The sequence below is a fragment of the Primulina huaijiensis genome, chromosome 8 (genome assembly GCF_012295235.1).
Source record: "Primulina huaijiensis isolate GDHJ02 chromosome 8, ASM1229523v2, whole genome shotgun sequence".
NCBI classification, from domain to species: domain Eukaryota; kingdom Viridiplantae; phylum Streptophyta; class Magnoliopsida; order Lamiales; family Gesneriaceae; genus Primulina; species Primulina huaijiensis.
The window spans coordinates 12,605,576-12,621,459 of NC_133313.1; the positions used below are offsets into that span (position 1 = coordinate 12,605,576).

Consider the following 15,884-nt stretch of genomic DNA (forward strand, 5'->3'; position numbering starts at 1 on the left):
GGTTACAGTGAAGAACAAATACCCACTTCCGAGGATTGAGGATCTGTTTGACCAGTTACAGGGAGCTTCGATTTTCTCCAAGATTGATCTGCGCTCCGGTTATCACCAGTTGAGGGTGAGAGATGCTGATGTTTCCAAGACTGCTTTCAGGACTCGTTATGGTCACTACGAGTTCCTTGTGATGCCGTTCGGTCTGACGAATGCGCCAGCGATCTTCATGGATCTCATGAATCGCGTATTTCAGCCGTATCTTGACCAGTTTGTGATAGTGTTCATAGACGACATTCTCGTCTACTCCAAGAGTCAAGAGGAGCACAGCAGGCATCTGACCACAGTTTTACAGACCTTGCAGAAGCACAAATTATTCGCAAAGTTCAGTAAGTGCGAATTCTGGTTAGAGAAGGTGGCGTTCTTAGGCCACATTGTTTCTACCAGTGGTATTGAGGTAGACCCAGCGAAAGTTGCCGCAGTCAGAGATTGGGTTGTGCCGCAGAATGCATCAGAGATCCGCAGTTTTCTTGGGCTAGCAGGATATTACAGGAAGTTCATTAAGGGATTCTCCTCTATTGTCGTTCCACTCACATCTTTGACCAAGAAGAAGGCTAAATTCGTGTGGAGCAAGGAGTGTCAGAAGAGCTTCGATACCTTGAAGGAAGCTCTTATCTCAGCACCAGTGTTGGCCATGCCGTCAGGGCCCGACGAGTTTGTCCTTTATACCGATGCTTCGAAGCTCGATTTAGGCGCAGTATTGATGCAACATGGGAAAGTGATAGCGTATGCTTCTCGACAGTTGAAAATCCACGAGAAGAACTACCCCACCCATGATCTAGAGTTGGCCGCAGTAGTTTTTGCCTTGAAGATTTGGAGGCATTATCTGTATGGAGAGAAGTGCCAGATCTTTACCGACCATAAGAGCCTCAAGTATTTCTTTACGCAGAAGGAGCTGAACATGCGTCAGAGGCGTTGGTTGGAGCTTGTGAAGGATTACGACTGTGACATTAGCTACCACCCGGGTAAAGCTAATGTAGTTGCAGATGCATTGAGCAGAAAAGTCGCAGTAATGGCTCATTTGACGATTCAGAGACCTCTTCAGCTTGAGATGCAGAGGTTTAATCTAGAGTCATATCCTCAAGGTAGAGTTCCCCGTCTATCTACCTTGACCATTCAGTCCTCTCTTCTTGACCGTATTCGCAATGGTCAGTCAGCAGATGAGCAATTGGCACAGTGGAAGAAGAGGGATGAAGCCAAGGGCAGTGTCTTGTATACAGTCAGCGACGGTATTGTGAGATACCGAGACAGGATATGGGTTCCTAGCAGTGATTCTATCCGAGCAGACATCTTATCAGAGGCCCATATGTCGCCGTACTCCATTCACCCTGGGAGTACGAAGATGTACAAGGATCTGCAGCTATTGTATTGGTGGCCAGGGATGAAGAAAGACATCAGACGTTTTGTATCTGAGTGTCTGACTTGTCAGTTAGTGAAAGCAGAGCATCAGAGACCAGGAGGGTTGCTCAAGCCTCTTCCCATTCCCGAGTGGAAGTGGGAGAATGTTACCATGGACTTCGTGACTGGTTTGCCGAAGTCAGTCAGAGGATCAAATGCCATCTGGGTGATTGTAGATCGTCTTACCAAATCAGCGCACTTCTTGCCTATTAAGACGACTTTCACCATGATCCAGTATGCGGAGTTGTACATCCGGGAGATAGTCCGACTCCATGGTATTCCCGTTTCGATCGTATCTGACAGAGACCTCAGATTCACTTCCTCTTTTTGGAAGAGTTTGCATTCGACTATGCGTACGAAGTTGCTGTTTAGCACAGCTTTCCATCCTCAGACAGATGGTCAGTCAAAACGAGTTATTCAGATTTTAGAGGATCTTCTCCGTGCTTGTGTGACTGACTTCTCAGGGAGTTGGGAGTCGAAGTTGCTATTGGTGGAGTTCACCTATAACAACAGCTTCCAGTCGTCTATTGGTATGGCTCCGTATGAAGCTCTGTATGGCCGCAAGTGTAGATCTCTTGTTCATTGGGATGAAGTAGGAGAGAGAGCAGAATTGGGTCCAGAGATTATTCAGCAGACTGTTGATGTAGTAGCCCAGATCCGCGATAGAATGAGGACTGCTCAGAGTCGACAGAAGAGTTATGCAGATCAGAGGAGGAGAGATCGAGAGTTCGCAGTCGGCGACCATGTTTTCGTGAAGGTGGCACCTATGAAGGGTTTCATGAGATTTGGGAAGAAAGGGAAGCTCAGTCCGAGATTTATTGGACCGTTTGAGATCCTCGACAGAGTTGGGTCGCTAGCTTATCGTGTTGCTCTTCCGCCGAATCTGGCCGGAGTACACGATTTGTTCCACGTCTCCATGCTGAGAAAGTACATGGCGAATCCTTCACATGTGCTGAACTTTGAGCCGTTGCAGCTTACCCCGAACCTGTCTTATGAGGAGAGACCAGTGCAGATCTTAGACAGACAGGAAAAGAAGCTGCGGAACAAGTTGGTTAAGCGAGTCAAAGTCAAATGGCTCAACCATTCAGAGGAGGAAGCTACGTGGGAGTCTGAGCCAGAAATGAGAAGTCGGTACCCCGAGTTATTCGGTGAGTACTAATTTCGAGGACGAAAATTATTTTAAGGGGGGGAGTTGTAGAACCCGTAATTAGACTGCGTATAAGCCATGCATAATTCTAATTTTTTTTTTATTATTAAATTGACTTCATTGCATGAGTATTTAAATGCATTCTTTGAAGCTAAGTATTTTATTCAGTAGTTTAAATTTTATTCTTTTTAGTTCATTAAGTGAGGCCGGACCGGAGTTGGAGTAAAGAGATAAAATTTAATGCTAAGAAAACAGTTCCTAAAATTTATTTAAGATAATTAATAAGTAAATTTATTGTAAAAGAAGGTTTAAGGAATTATTTAAATAAGTGGAGGTAAGTAGTAAATAGAGTTCAATAATTAATTCCTTAATTCTTTTAAATATTTAATGAGTAGATAAAACACTAAAGAGTTAAAATAAAATATTCAATAAATATTTTCCCTCTTTTATTATAATTTTCGGCCCCTATAATTTAATTTAAAAGTTTAGTTGACAACCCATTTAATTAATAGTTTTCCTATCCATTTTTATTGGGAGATAATTATATCACAACAAATCTTCTATGATAATTAATGGAGCAAGATCCCACCCCACCTAGCTAGATAAAAATCGGCCATGTTCTTTTTTTTAAGATTTAATTGTGATTTTTATTTCAACTCATTCTTCATTTATCCCCTTAACTATTCTAGATAGATTTATCATCCCCAACTTTTAAATCACTACCAAGATTTAATTAAACCAATTCTCCCTTTGCACCTAGACCTTAAAATCATCCATATGCACCTCTAATATCCCCAAGAAAAATCTTTGACATCATTCTTTTCCTTATCACTCAAACTAGTAGATAGAAAGAATATTTTCCCTTACCTTTATCTTGGATCTTCCCATTTAAATTCCTAGACTCCCTCCCACGCCATAATCTCGAAAATTCCAGCCTCCTTCAGCACTTAAAAACCGTGAGATCATAGGGTAAAATAAGGAGGAAAAACAAGAAAGAAAACAAGAGAAGCAACTCCGTCTCCTCCGCGCCGCGTCGCCGTATTCTTTCGTTTTTCATTCAAACGACATCAAGGCATGTGTATATCTTTCTTGCTCTTCACTCAAGCCTTACTATTATTTTTAACATCACATGTGCACGATTTTAATCATGAAAACTGAAACTTTCATCAATCAAGAACCAATAAAATTCTGTGCAGATTTTCTATTTCCCTTCATGCTTCACGTTTGGGTATGTTCCTTTCGATTTCTGGAGTGGCTCGTTCCAGGGGCTCGAGGCTACATATAGACATGTACTAGGACATGTTAGGGCCATGATAGATCGTGGGTTTCAGTTCCATACACGCTGGAACGCGCATATGACAGCAACTTCCCATGTGTGTCCAAGGGTGTTTCGAAAATTGCAGGTTGCTGTCAAAGGGAAAAGTTTCTGATCATTGTTGCCCCAGGGGCCTATAGCCATGGTTAGATCGCTTCCCTAGCATGTCTAAGAAGTGACTAAGTCGCCCTTTTGGTGGCTTGGTCCATGGTGCATCGGTTTTTAAACACAAAGCAAGAACAGCCCCTTCGCCCCTTTTTAATTCTGCATGTGTCCCTCGGTTTTTTATGGTATGGGGTGGATCTTGGTTGGCCTATGGCCCTTAGCCACGGTTCATACTCTACCACTGGATGTCTAAATCGTGCCATGGTCAATGAAATGGCCACTGGAACGACGCGAGACAACGAACGAAGCGAAACTCCCCAAGCGCGCAGATTTCATCCTCAGCTAGGAGTGTGGTCGTGTTTCTGCTGTGGTTCGGATTGTGGCTGGCCTAGGGCCCTTAGCCATGGTTCGAATCATTCCTTGGGATGTTGTTGAGAGGCTCTGGTCGGTGGTTCAAGCCCCAATGGCCAAAAGTCTCGCAAACGACGCGATGCAAGCGAAGTTGCTGCTGCTGGAATTTGACAGCAACTTGCTGTGTCGGTTCGGAGGCTCGTTTGAGTTCTTGGTTGGCTTTTAGCCTATGGCCTTGGACTGGACAGTGCCTCATCGAGTTAGGAAGGCCACGTTTTTGGCCGTTCGTGATTCGGATCATTTTTGAGGTCGTACGAGAATTTACGGTGCGATGTGCCAAATTGACTCTCGAAAGAGCGTTTCATGTTTTGGCCTCCATTCACCTAGATTTCGGCCCTCACCATTTTAGGAGCATAAATTCATAATTTTAAGTGTATTTTAATCATGACTATACGTTGGTTCAGTGTTGGTTCGGGTTGGCTCGGAGTCATGATTAAATACGAAGTCGTCGAGCGTCATTGTCGCATTTTTTTTAACTTAAATTGCATAGTTGGTCAAGTAGAAGCTATTGCATATTTTTCATGGCATATTTAGGTTGCAGCGAGCCTGGGAACGATCCAATCCAGTTGGTAAAATAATACAGGATATTTCATTATGCAATTTAATTATATTACGTGCATGAAAATAGAAAATACTTAATTTTGAGATTTATGCGATATTGCTTGTGGTCAATTCACTATTTTGGGAGCACTATTTTACTCGGTCGCCAGTGACCGATCAGTTCAGTTTGGTACCACCCGGTCGCCAGTGACCGGTCAGTTCAGTTCAGTTTGATACTCCCCCGGTAGCCAGTTACCGATCAGTTCAGTTCAGTGCAGGGGCCACATGCGTAGACCATAATCTCAACAGAAAATTTTTACCAGTTATTTCAGTACAGGGCTCCAAGGAGCAACATTTTTACTATGATTTTTAATTCAGTCATGCACGTATTATAATTGCTCAGTACAAGTTATTTTCAGTATGCCTCATGACATGATATTTTATCCCATGCAAAATTTTACTATTATTTACTCGTTACCTACGATATATGCATGCTGAGTCTTTAGGCTCACTAGACTTGATTGTTGTAGGTACTGATGAGGCTAGGGCCGAGGGCGGGGACCAGTGAGCCATCTTGGGTCGGCAGTAGTGGCACCCGAGGACCTCAGTTCAGCATTTATTATTTTATTTCTCAAACGATTTTTATCAGTTGTTGAATATTCTTAAAACGTTAAATTTTTGCAAACAAATATTTTCTTCCGCTGCCATTTTGAATATCAAACTTTGTTTATCGGTTTTTTTATGAATGAGGTATTTTGATTATTTAAAAAGAAAATTTTTAATTTTTCGCAAATTTTCAAGCAAGGATTCATAGGCCTTCACATAAGAGCTCCCTTGACTCATGTAAATCGCCCTACCATTTTGCCTCCAGTCAGATCTAAAGGCGTTATATTGAGGGAACCAGTGGACACCACTCACTCTGGTTTGGACATTCCTCACATTCTCACCACTGAAAAAGGAAAAGGCAAGCTAGTTGAAGAGCCAAGGCCATCTAATGCCATCCAAACTCACATTGACCTGGTTTGGGAACAGGTCCAACTGCATATTATGATAGAGCTATGTTCACCCAACTGGACACAGATCTTAGTGGCCTACAAATGGAAATCAGATTTTGGGAACAGGATCAGGAATTGGTTCTCCCTGAAAAATCCTCCAGCTCAAAAACAAAAGAAGATACATTCTCCTCCCAGCAGAAAGAGCCATCTCCACAACCGGTTGCTGAAAAACCTGTTCAGAATGTGCCCCAATCATCTGCTGTGGAACATCGGATGTACTCTGAAGCCGAGTTGACTTTTGCCAACATTGATGAAATTATTCAAGCAGTGGCGAAAGAATCTCTTATGAGTGAACCCATTTTTGAAGAAGTTGATCACTCAACTGATCAAATCGCTCAAGAGGTTCCTATCTCAACAGAAGTACCAGTTCAGTCTGTTGTTTCTGAAATAGAGGATCAAACAGTGGTGGCTAGCCCATCACCAACTGGTGAGCCAGCTCAAGTCTCAGCTGATTTTCAAGAAGCTGCATCAGCTCATGATCAATCAACTGAAGATCCTGCAGTCTCTCTTATTCAACAGGAAAGTATCTTTTCTGATCATCATCAATCTTCACCTCCTACAGTCCAAGTGGCAGTAACTGAAACAGATGTTCCGGCACAGACTGTTTCTGAAACGATGATATCTGATAAGACCATGGTGGTCTTTGATCAAGTCTCAACGGAACCAGAAACGTCTTGTAAGTCTCCGCCTCATTTTTCTACAGATCTTGATAAAGTTCTTGAAGAAATTAAAGAAATTCAGCAGCATATGAATGAAATGATCAATCATGTATACAATATTCAACATACTCAATTAGAGCATTCTCTGAAACTGGAACATTCTGAAAAATTCAACTATCAGAAAATGATGACAATTCAAGATGCTTTAACATCTGTCTCTCAAACAGTGGATGATATTCAAAAGAACAGAGGTTTGGTTAATAGTCTCTCAGTGACTCAAGACTCTATCAGCAAAAAAGTTGATGCTGTGGAGACACTCGTATCAAGAAAGATATATGTACTTCAAATCGCCTTAACCTCTGCTGTTGAAAACGTATCCAACTCTGTCAATTTTCTATCAACAGATGTTCGAAAATTATCCTTGAAGATGGAGTTGATTGACAAAAAGGGGGAAGAAATCAAAGAGATTCTAGAACAACAGAAGAAAACTTCTCGTTGAAGAAAAATCTCAACAAGTCGATCTTGTATTCGTGTGGATTATTATTCAGGTTTCAGATGATCAAGATCAACCTCTTATTTTATCTACAATGCGTTCAGACAATCAGTTATTATTTACTTAGTTTTGACAAACACCAGAAAGGGAGAAATTGTTTGAAACGAAATTCCGGCGTTTGACAAAATATGAAATTCTGGAGTTTGACAAACTGATCAACCAACTGATACGTGCAATTATATTCAGCAACTGCACTTAACAACTGAAATTAGCAGATCTAATAAAGAAAACTGATCAGGAAACGAAATTCCGGAGTTTGACATAATATTAACCAAACTCTAAATTCTGGAGTTTGACAAACTGATCAACCAACTGATACGTGCAATTATATTCAGCAACTGAACTTAACAACTGAAATCAGCAGATCAAATAAAGAAAACTGATCAGTTGGAAACCGATCAGTTGATATATTTAGCCGTATGCTTCCTTCAACTAAACATGTCTCGGGAAAGAACATTCAACTGACAAAGAGACATAACAAATTGCAACTGAATATGAAACGCCGCACTTCAATCAATACAGCTTAGAACAACGCATTTCGGCTAAAGCAATTAAGACGCCACATTACAATAAATGAAGCAAACAATTCCCAAGGAATGATGAAGTGGCAATCAACGGATACAAAGATTCAAATATATCTCAAGTTACCGTTGGAAGGGAAGCTTATAAATATGACAGAAGAACAGCTGAAAAAGTAGAGATACACAGATCACTCTATTCAAAGCTTGTTGTAACTCTGTCAAAATCTTAGCTCACCCTTACTTGATTTATTCGTAGCAGTCAAGGCTACAATTTGAGCTCACTAGCACTTTGTAATAATCGTTAAATTCGATAGTGCTAAGATCAGTTACGCACTGAGAACATTTTGTAATACTAAGAGTTTCAGCTTTTGGCAGTGATAAGTCCAAACTGAAGTGGGTCAGTACAAATCTTGTATTCGATCAAAGTCTTTTAGTGGAAAATCATATCCTTGAGATAGAAGGGGTGACGTAGGAGTAATTGAAATCTCCGAACATCCAGAAACAATACTTGTGTATTTTATTCCAGTTTTGTATTCTATCTTTCAGTCAGTTAATTTTCGCAACTACTTTAGTTTAACTGATTGTCATTGACCAACAAGATTCCGAGAATCAGTTTCTCACCAAACTAAACTCAAAACTCGAAAAGATCAGTTTTAATTGTGAGTGTTTATTCAACCCCCTCTTCTAAACACTCTTGCTACATTAATCGATCCTATCAGAAATGTTGACGATCTTTGTTATTTCAAAGTTATATGCTACGACCTATTTATCTCTCTTTAAAAAAAAGAGAAAGAAAGAAAGAAGGAAAAAAAATAGAAATAGAGAAATATATTGTAAAAATTAAATAAATATGTGGTCAATGAACATAAAATTTGTCTGATTCTATGATGTTACGAAATAAAAGAAAAAATCTCAAAAGAAGACCAGGAAAAAAATATATAAAATAAGAATAACTAGATTTTGAATCAATGGATTTCCTATCTTTTGATTAATCTGCTCGTTTGACTGTCTGCATTCTGTAAACTATTTTCCTGAGCATTTATCTGTATTCCAACTCCATGAGAGAAATCGTTCCCCTGAATTGAAACATTTATTAACCTGTGAGGATATGGAGTTGAGACTCTTATTAGGAATTTCTGAAGGCTATGTACATTTAATTACCTGAAAATAAACTTTGAATTCATCAGCTCAGATTATTTCATAAATTATAATTATAATGATCTTCATATAACTTTGACAATTTTCAAATTTAATTTAAACACTTGGATAGTTTCGATTACATTTCTATTTAAATTAATCAATATGTTTTGTATTGCTATTAACGCTTAAATTGCTAGAGACTAGCAATAAGCTGGTTGGGGGGTGTGATAAACATAAAAATTATACATTAAATAAATGTTTTATAATATAAATTTATAGTTTTTGTTTTATTAAATGTTTAAATATTATATGTTTTATAATAAATTGTATAAAAAATAAGTTGTTGTGTAATTATAAGTTTTTACTATTTTTACAGGTTCGACAAAACAAGAATAAACTTGGCGTTGCAAATGAGATTAAGATGATTCTTGGACCTGTAGAAAGTTGATGATAATATCTACAATATTGGTGACAAGCATGAGATAAAAATCTTCTCACAATTGGGATCAAATTAAGCAACAAATAAAGTTATCGAAGGAGTGGCAGTTTTACCATGCTCTAGTATTTTGACCATATCTCTCATACTACTTGGTCAAATGGTTAAAATAAAATACCACAATTCAAACAACTCAATTATCCACATGTTTTATTTTATGTGGAGATGAAAATTCGGATGAGGAGATTTTCAAAAGTGATGTGAAATATGATATAAATTCTTGGAACACCAATGAAGACTTTTGTGTAAAAAAATAATATTTTATTTGTGGTTGTCTCCCCAAATTTGGCTATAAATAGGGGTGCATTGTAATGAATTGAGATATCCCTCATTCTATGAACAAATATTTGAGTTCATAATATTTCTCTCTTTATTTTTCCTTTAATTTTTTAATTTTAATGAAACTTAAATTTTAAAATATATGTTTTAACATATAATAAATTATAAATTTTAAGTTTCATCAACCGTATTGTACGTTAATCGTAATCGACTGGTTCTTGCAGGCACTATCAGTGATACCTGGAGAATCATGGGACGATGCTACTAGACGCTCTTACCATGATTCGATGGGTTTAATCAGAAATATGATTTCTGACATTCTCATTATCAATTGTTGATGCATAGAATGAGGCAAATTAGGGTAAACCCGAATAAAGGATTATGTCCTCAATCAGAAAGAGTTTTGAACCCACGGCTAGCTGTATCCCTGAACCATTGAAGGTCACACAAGCACTAGATCATTTGTTCCCGTTGAGAGAATAAATTCAAGGAGTTGAATTTATATTATGATATAGAAAATTCAAGGAGTTGAATTTATGATAATTAAATTTTGAGAAAATAAATTCAAGTAGTTGAATTTATAAGATAGTAAATTCAAGAAGTTGAATTTATGAATTTATAAAATTTGTAGTGAATAAATTCAAGGAGTTGAATTTATAAAATTTGATAATTTAATTTATTAAACTGAAAAGTTGGGATTATTAAATATTAAATTTTGGAGGTGATAAATTCAAGTAGGTAAATTTATAATTTAAATATTAAATTCAAATGTTAAATTTATAATTGATTTAATTTATTAAACTCAAAAGTTGAGTTTATTAAATATTAAATTAAATATAGTGGGAAGTGTGTTTAATGGGCTTATATGAGTACAATTCCAACATACTAAATAATTAAAGTTTTAATGAACTTTGATTAATTAATTAAACTAGTTGGACTAGTCTAATTAATCAATCAAGCCCTTTAATATAAATTAAATTGGCCCAATTATTATATTATGGTAATTAGGTCATGGAGTTTTATTTAAGTAGGAGACTTAACCCTAGCCTTCATAACACTTGGTATTTTCGAAAATCCTCCCTCTCATCTCAAAGAATTTTCGGCCAACTTGAATTTTATTCAAGGTCTTGAGCCGCCTCTCAATTTTATCTCCTACGTTGAAACGTGTTACAAATATTCTAGTGCTATTTGGAAGAGGAACAAATCTTCTAGTCATGGACGAGGATAAAAGAAAGGAGATTTGAAGAAAATTCGTAGAGAATTTATCAAGAGCTATTTCCACTAACCCCGAAATAGTTGGAGCCGTGTGAATCTTTCACCAAAGGTATAAAAGTTTAAACTCCCTATGAATGTTTAAATCATAAAACCATACGAGTGCCCAAAAAAATATATTTTGATTGTCAAAATAAAATTAAAATTTTAAACTTCCGCTGCGTTTTGGGCACGAGAAAACCAAAATCCAACATATAATGTTAATCATGTTTAAATAATTTTGTTTATCACATCACAATACTATAACGACGTGTCAGAGGCTCCTTTTATATAATACCGTGACATTATACAAATATATATATAATTATTATATAACATAATAAAAATATATAAGCAGTGAAACAATCACATCACGTTATTATAATAAGGTGTTATAGACTCCTTATATATAATAACATGATATTATTTAAATATATATATATACAATAAATAAACAGTAACACAATAAAATTATATAAGCAGTATAATAATATAATCACATTACGTTATTATAATGAGGTGTCATTGACTACTTTTATATAATAACATTATATTATATATTAAATAATATTAAATATATACACGATAAAAATAAATAAACAATAAATTAAATATTTTTTCTTTTGAATATTGTTACCTTTTTTCTTGTGTTTTGGAGCTTTGAAAAATATGGAGAACCGAACATTTTGAGTATTGTTCTGATAACGTATTAAAAGTAAAAGATTTATGGTAAAAAAGTAAAAATATCAAACTCAAAAAATATATTAAATACACAATTTTATAAAATTTTCTCCATTTAATTGTGTTTTCTTCACAAATTGAGAGACCTATTTTTAGAATTTATTTAGAAAAAATCCAAAAATAAATACATCATTAAATACATTATCATACACTAATTTACAATATTTATAATTCTTATTTTTAATATTTAATAATTTCAATTCATATTTCCAATATGGTCAATTTATTTGGCCATTTTTTTTAATCCAGTGTGTTTCTTTAATTCCAAAACTATTTTTATTGGGAGGGAACTCCAATAAAATGACGTTGGACCAAAGAAAGCTTGCCCACAGGTTTTTTTAGGCCAAGTTTCCACCTTTCGCGTTCCTTTCATCCTTATCGCGTTAATAATCTTATGTTCTTTTGTAGCCTGTATCTACCCTTTTGGGTTGATATCTTCGTTTGTTTTATTTTGTAATTTTTGTATATACTCCAGTTTTGTTTCCTTTTTTTGTTTGTTTTTCAAATTTCCATTCTTTGTTAAATCCCTTCTAATGTTCCTTGATATGAGTTTTTGACTTCTGCCATTTCGGAGACCAGTTGTAAAAATCGCAGTTATGGCGTTAGTTGAGGCGTTCTTGGAGATTCTAGGGAGGCCCACGATTTCGGCGATGATTTTCGGGATGATTCAGCTTCTGGGGCCTGTTTGGTTGGCTTTTCTTGTGGGTGTAACGGTGGGGTGGGCTTGGAAACCTAGGTGGGCTAGTTTAGGGAATCGTAAGTTTGAATTTTCAGCTCCTTCTTCACCTTCTTCTCTTGTCCCTTCTCCTGTTAAAGGTTTTGTTTCAACCAGCAAAAGTTTGGGTTCTAGCAAGATTAAAATTGAGAGTTTTGGTTCTTGTGTATTGAATAATGGATTGGAAAAGGAGCAAGTAGCATTGCCTTCTGTTCAAACTGCTGTTTGCAGGTAATATTTTTGTTAGAGTACAACATTTTTGTTGTTTTTGTTTGTTTATTTCTTTATGTCTTTAAACATTGCTAATACATTGACCAACTTGTATTTTGTTGATCTGTCATGTTTGATTTTATTTATTCTTGTTTATATAAACGGACTTGAATGTATAAAGTTTATATATTTGTTAACATGTAAAATTTCATCAGGAAGCTGATTACATCAGTTGTAACTGGTTCGGTAGATATGGATATTTAAACTTTTAAGTCCTGGTTTGATATTGCTCTGAGTGCATAAACAAAATAAGTTCCCACTATGCATCGTTGTGTGCAACCTGAAGTTGTATATCTGCATTGTGAAAAGGTTTGTGATTTATGGTGTTGTGTGTGGACCGTGCAGCCATGTACCTTTGAGACCAGGATGTCTTAAACTTGGATGCCCTGTTGGTTCAACAACAGAAGAATCCCAATTAGCTTAGTATAATACTCTGAAAACATCATTTTTGCCCTGGCCGACCATAGTAGATAGACATGAAATGGAATACTTTCAACTTGGTGATGTGTAACTTTCTGAGACAATGTGTTATTCTTTGATAGTTCATCAGAATCGAGAAAAGAAGATAGTGTGGTTATTATGGATGAGGATTTGGAACATTTGTGTCACCTTGTTGAAAGGAAAGATGGAGGTCCATCCTGGAAGCATGTGTTCGATCGATCGACTCATGATATGAGCTACCAAGCATGGCAGAGAGATCCTGAGGTACCTGATGTGCTATTTTACAATATCTGAGTCTGTGATTATTAATTTTCCTCTGTAAGATCTTGAATCATCGAAGATGTGATGATTTTTGCCAGACCGGTCCTCCACAATATTGTAGCAGAACTGTTTATGAGGATGCAACTCCAGAATTGGTGAGGGACTTCTTTTGGGACGACGAGTTTCGACTAAAGTGGGATGATATGATTCTACATGCTTCCATTTTGGAAGAATGCCCCACTTCAAGAACAATGATAGTCCACTGGATACGCAAGGTTGGGAAGTTAAATGATTTATTCTTTGTGAATCTGAAAACTGTAATCCACGTGATATCATACCATTGATCACTTAGGATCCACTATTTTACCACAAGGCCCTTGTTCACCTATAAACGCTGTAAAATTGTTCATGAATGTTATTGATGTGAGATTACATAATTGATTTCTGACTATTTGTCCGCAGTTTCCATTTTTCTGCAGCGACAGAGAATACATAATAGGCCGTCGAATATGGGAATCAGGACGATCATATTATTGTGTGACTAGGGTAAAGCCATGGTTACTTTTGATTTTGTTCTTTTGTGATTCTGTGTGGATTCTTTTTCAACCCAATGACTTGGAGTTAAACTAGTATTTTGAATTGGCTTAACCAAGTGTTTTCTGATCGTGAAAAAATTTATTCATCGGAATATGCATAGTGATGTGCTACATGAGTTTCAAAAATTGCATCAGAATCAAATGAATCTTGGGCATATCCCATAATATCTAGAGTTATTTTGTTCTAACTTCTAATGTTCTTCTTACTTGGGGTTCTTATGATGAAATTTGACTGCCCCTTCATCTCTAAACCAGGGAATTCCCTACCCTTCTGTTCCAAGACGAGATAAACCAAGGCGTGTTGATCTATACTACTCTAGTTGGTACATTCAAGCAGGTATCTTATAAAAGAATGCTGCGAGAGTTAATTTTTCTCTCGGTAATGTCTGAAATTTTTTGTTTTCGAATGAAACAGTGGAATCGAGGCAAGGAAACGGGCAACTGTCGGCATGTGAGGTGATGCTCTTCCATCACGAAAACATGGGGATTCCATGGGAAATCGCAAAGTTTGGGGTACGACAAGGTATGTGGGGAGCAGTCAAGAATATAGAACGTGGCTTCCGAGCTTACCAAAAGCACCGAGCTTCTGGAGCTCCTCTCTCCCACCATGCTTTTATGGCTCAAGTAAACACAAAGATTGACCCTGACTATCTCAATATTTTGGAAGGTAATGAAGACTCGAAAGAAACCCAACGAGTGGCTTTAACCGATGAGAAACAAAAGGGTGTGAATATACCAAAACTCCTAATATTTGGTGGTGTGATTGCCGTTGCTTTCAGTCTTGATCGGGGGCTCCTGACTAAGACACTCATATTCGGGGTTGCACGGAGATTTGGCGACATGGGAAAAAGAGCATTGCCGACTAGTTGATGTGTGTCAATATGATTTGACGAGCAAGTATTGATGTGTAGCTGTTGCTTGTTTCTGTGACAATAAAGATATGCTGGAATACTATACAATACAATACAACGGAAAATGCTTTTAGCATAGATTGATTAGTAACATTCAAAATTTATGTTTGGCCTCTTTTTACATAATACTTTTTTGCTAGAGTAGGTTACTTCGGTTATCTGTAATGTCTCTACTCCCAAAACTGAGTTGTGGTATTTCCGGTTGGGACACCCTTCTTCTACCAAAATATTTGTCATGGGAAATATTTACACTTTACTACTGTTGTGACTTATCCTCCTCACTTTTCTCTGGCACTTTTGCAAACAAAAACATTTATCTTTTGTTTCGAATAATGTAATTTGTGACAATTCTTTTGACTTGTTGCATATCGATATATGGGTCCTTTAGCTCTGCTCTTTGTTGAAGGTTATAGATCTTTGCTTACTATTGTTGATTATCACACTAGATACACGTGTTTATATGTTGCATAGAGCCTAGGGTGCCTAAGCGAGGACTAGGTGCTGCTAAACGAATTCCACGGTAACAAGAGATTTTAATGGTTTTTAGAATAAATTTCAGCTTAAATATTGTTAAAATCCAATTGATACTTTGTCCATTCCTCTTGTTCCTTCTGCTTAAGACGAGTCATAATAATAAGCTATGCAAGAGAAATCAAAATAAAGAAAAAAAATTAACTTGCGGGCCTATTTCGAAAAGTATTATGTAAAAATGAAAAGCCTATTACATGAGTCTTGTCTGAAAAAAAAAATGATCAAAGCTCATTTCCCAAGGAAAGTGGAACATGCAAATTATCTATTAGATTTGATCCATACAGATGTGTGTGACCCTTTAACTATTAGCACCAAATATGGAATACTTACTTCATTACCTTTAATGATGACAATTCGAGTTATGAGTATATGTATATGTATATGTATATAATGAAATACAAGTGTGAAACATTTGAAAAGCTCAAAGAATTTAGAGCAGAAGTAGATAAACAATTTGGAATTATATTAAAACACTTCGATATGATCGATCTGGAGAATAC

The 15,884-nt window shown here is 36.7% G+C and overlaps 2 protein-coding genes across 2 annotated transcripts in view; both read left to right on the forward strand.

Moving 5' to 3' along the window:
* Positions 1-5,767, forward strand: part of LOC140982516 (uncharacterized) — a 7,513-nt gene extending 1,746 nt beyond the window's left edge. The window contains exon 2 of the mRNA XM_073449053.1: positions 5,495-5,767. Coding sequence (XP_073305154.1) covers positions 5,495-5,532 — 38 coding nt within the window. The 3' untranslated portion in view covers positions 5,533-5,767. The remainder of the gene's footprint in view (positions 1-5,494) is intronic.
* A 6,213-nt stretch (positions 5,768-11,980) lies between these two features.
* On the forward strand, positions 11,981-15,239 carry LOC140983309 (uncharacterized). The gene is made up of 6 exons (XM_073450299.1): positions 11,981-12,605; positions 13,187-13,349; positions 13,445-13,621; positions 13,809-13,892; positions 14,198-14,279; positions 14,358-15,239. Exons 1-6 carry the CDS (start codon positions 12,256-12,258, stop codon positions 14,810-14,812), a joined length of 1,311 nt encoding a protein of 436 aa, XP_073306400.1. The 5' UTR covers positions 11,981-12,255; the 3' UTR covers positions 14,813-15,239.
* The last annotated feature ends 645 nt before the right edge of the window (positions 15,240-15,884 follow it).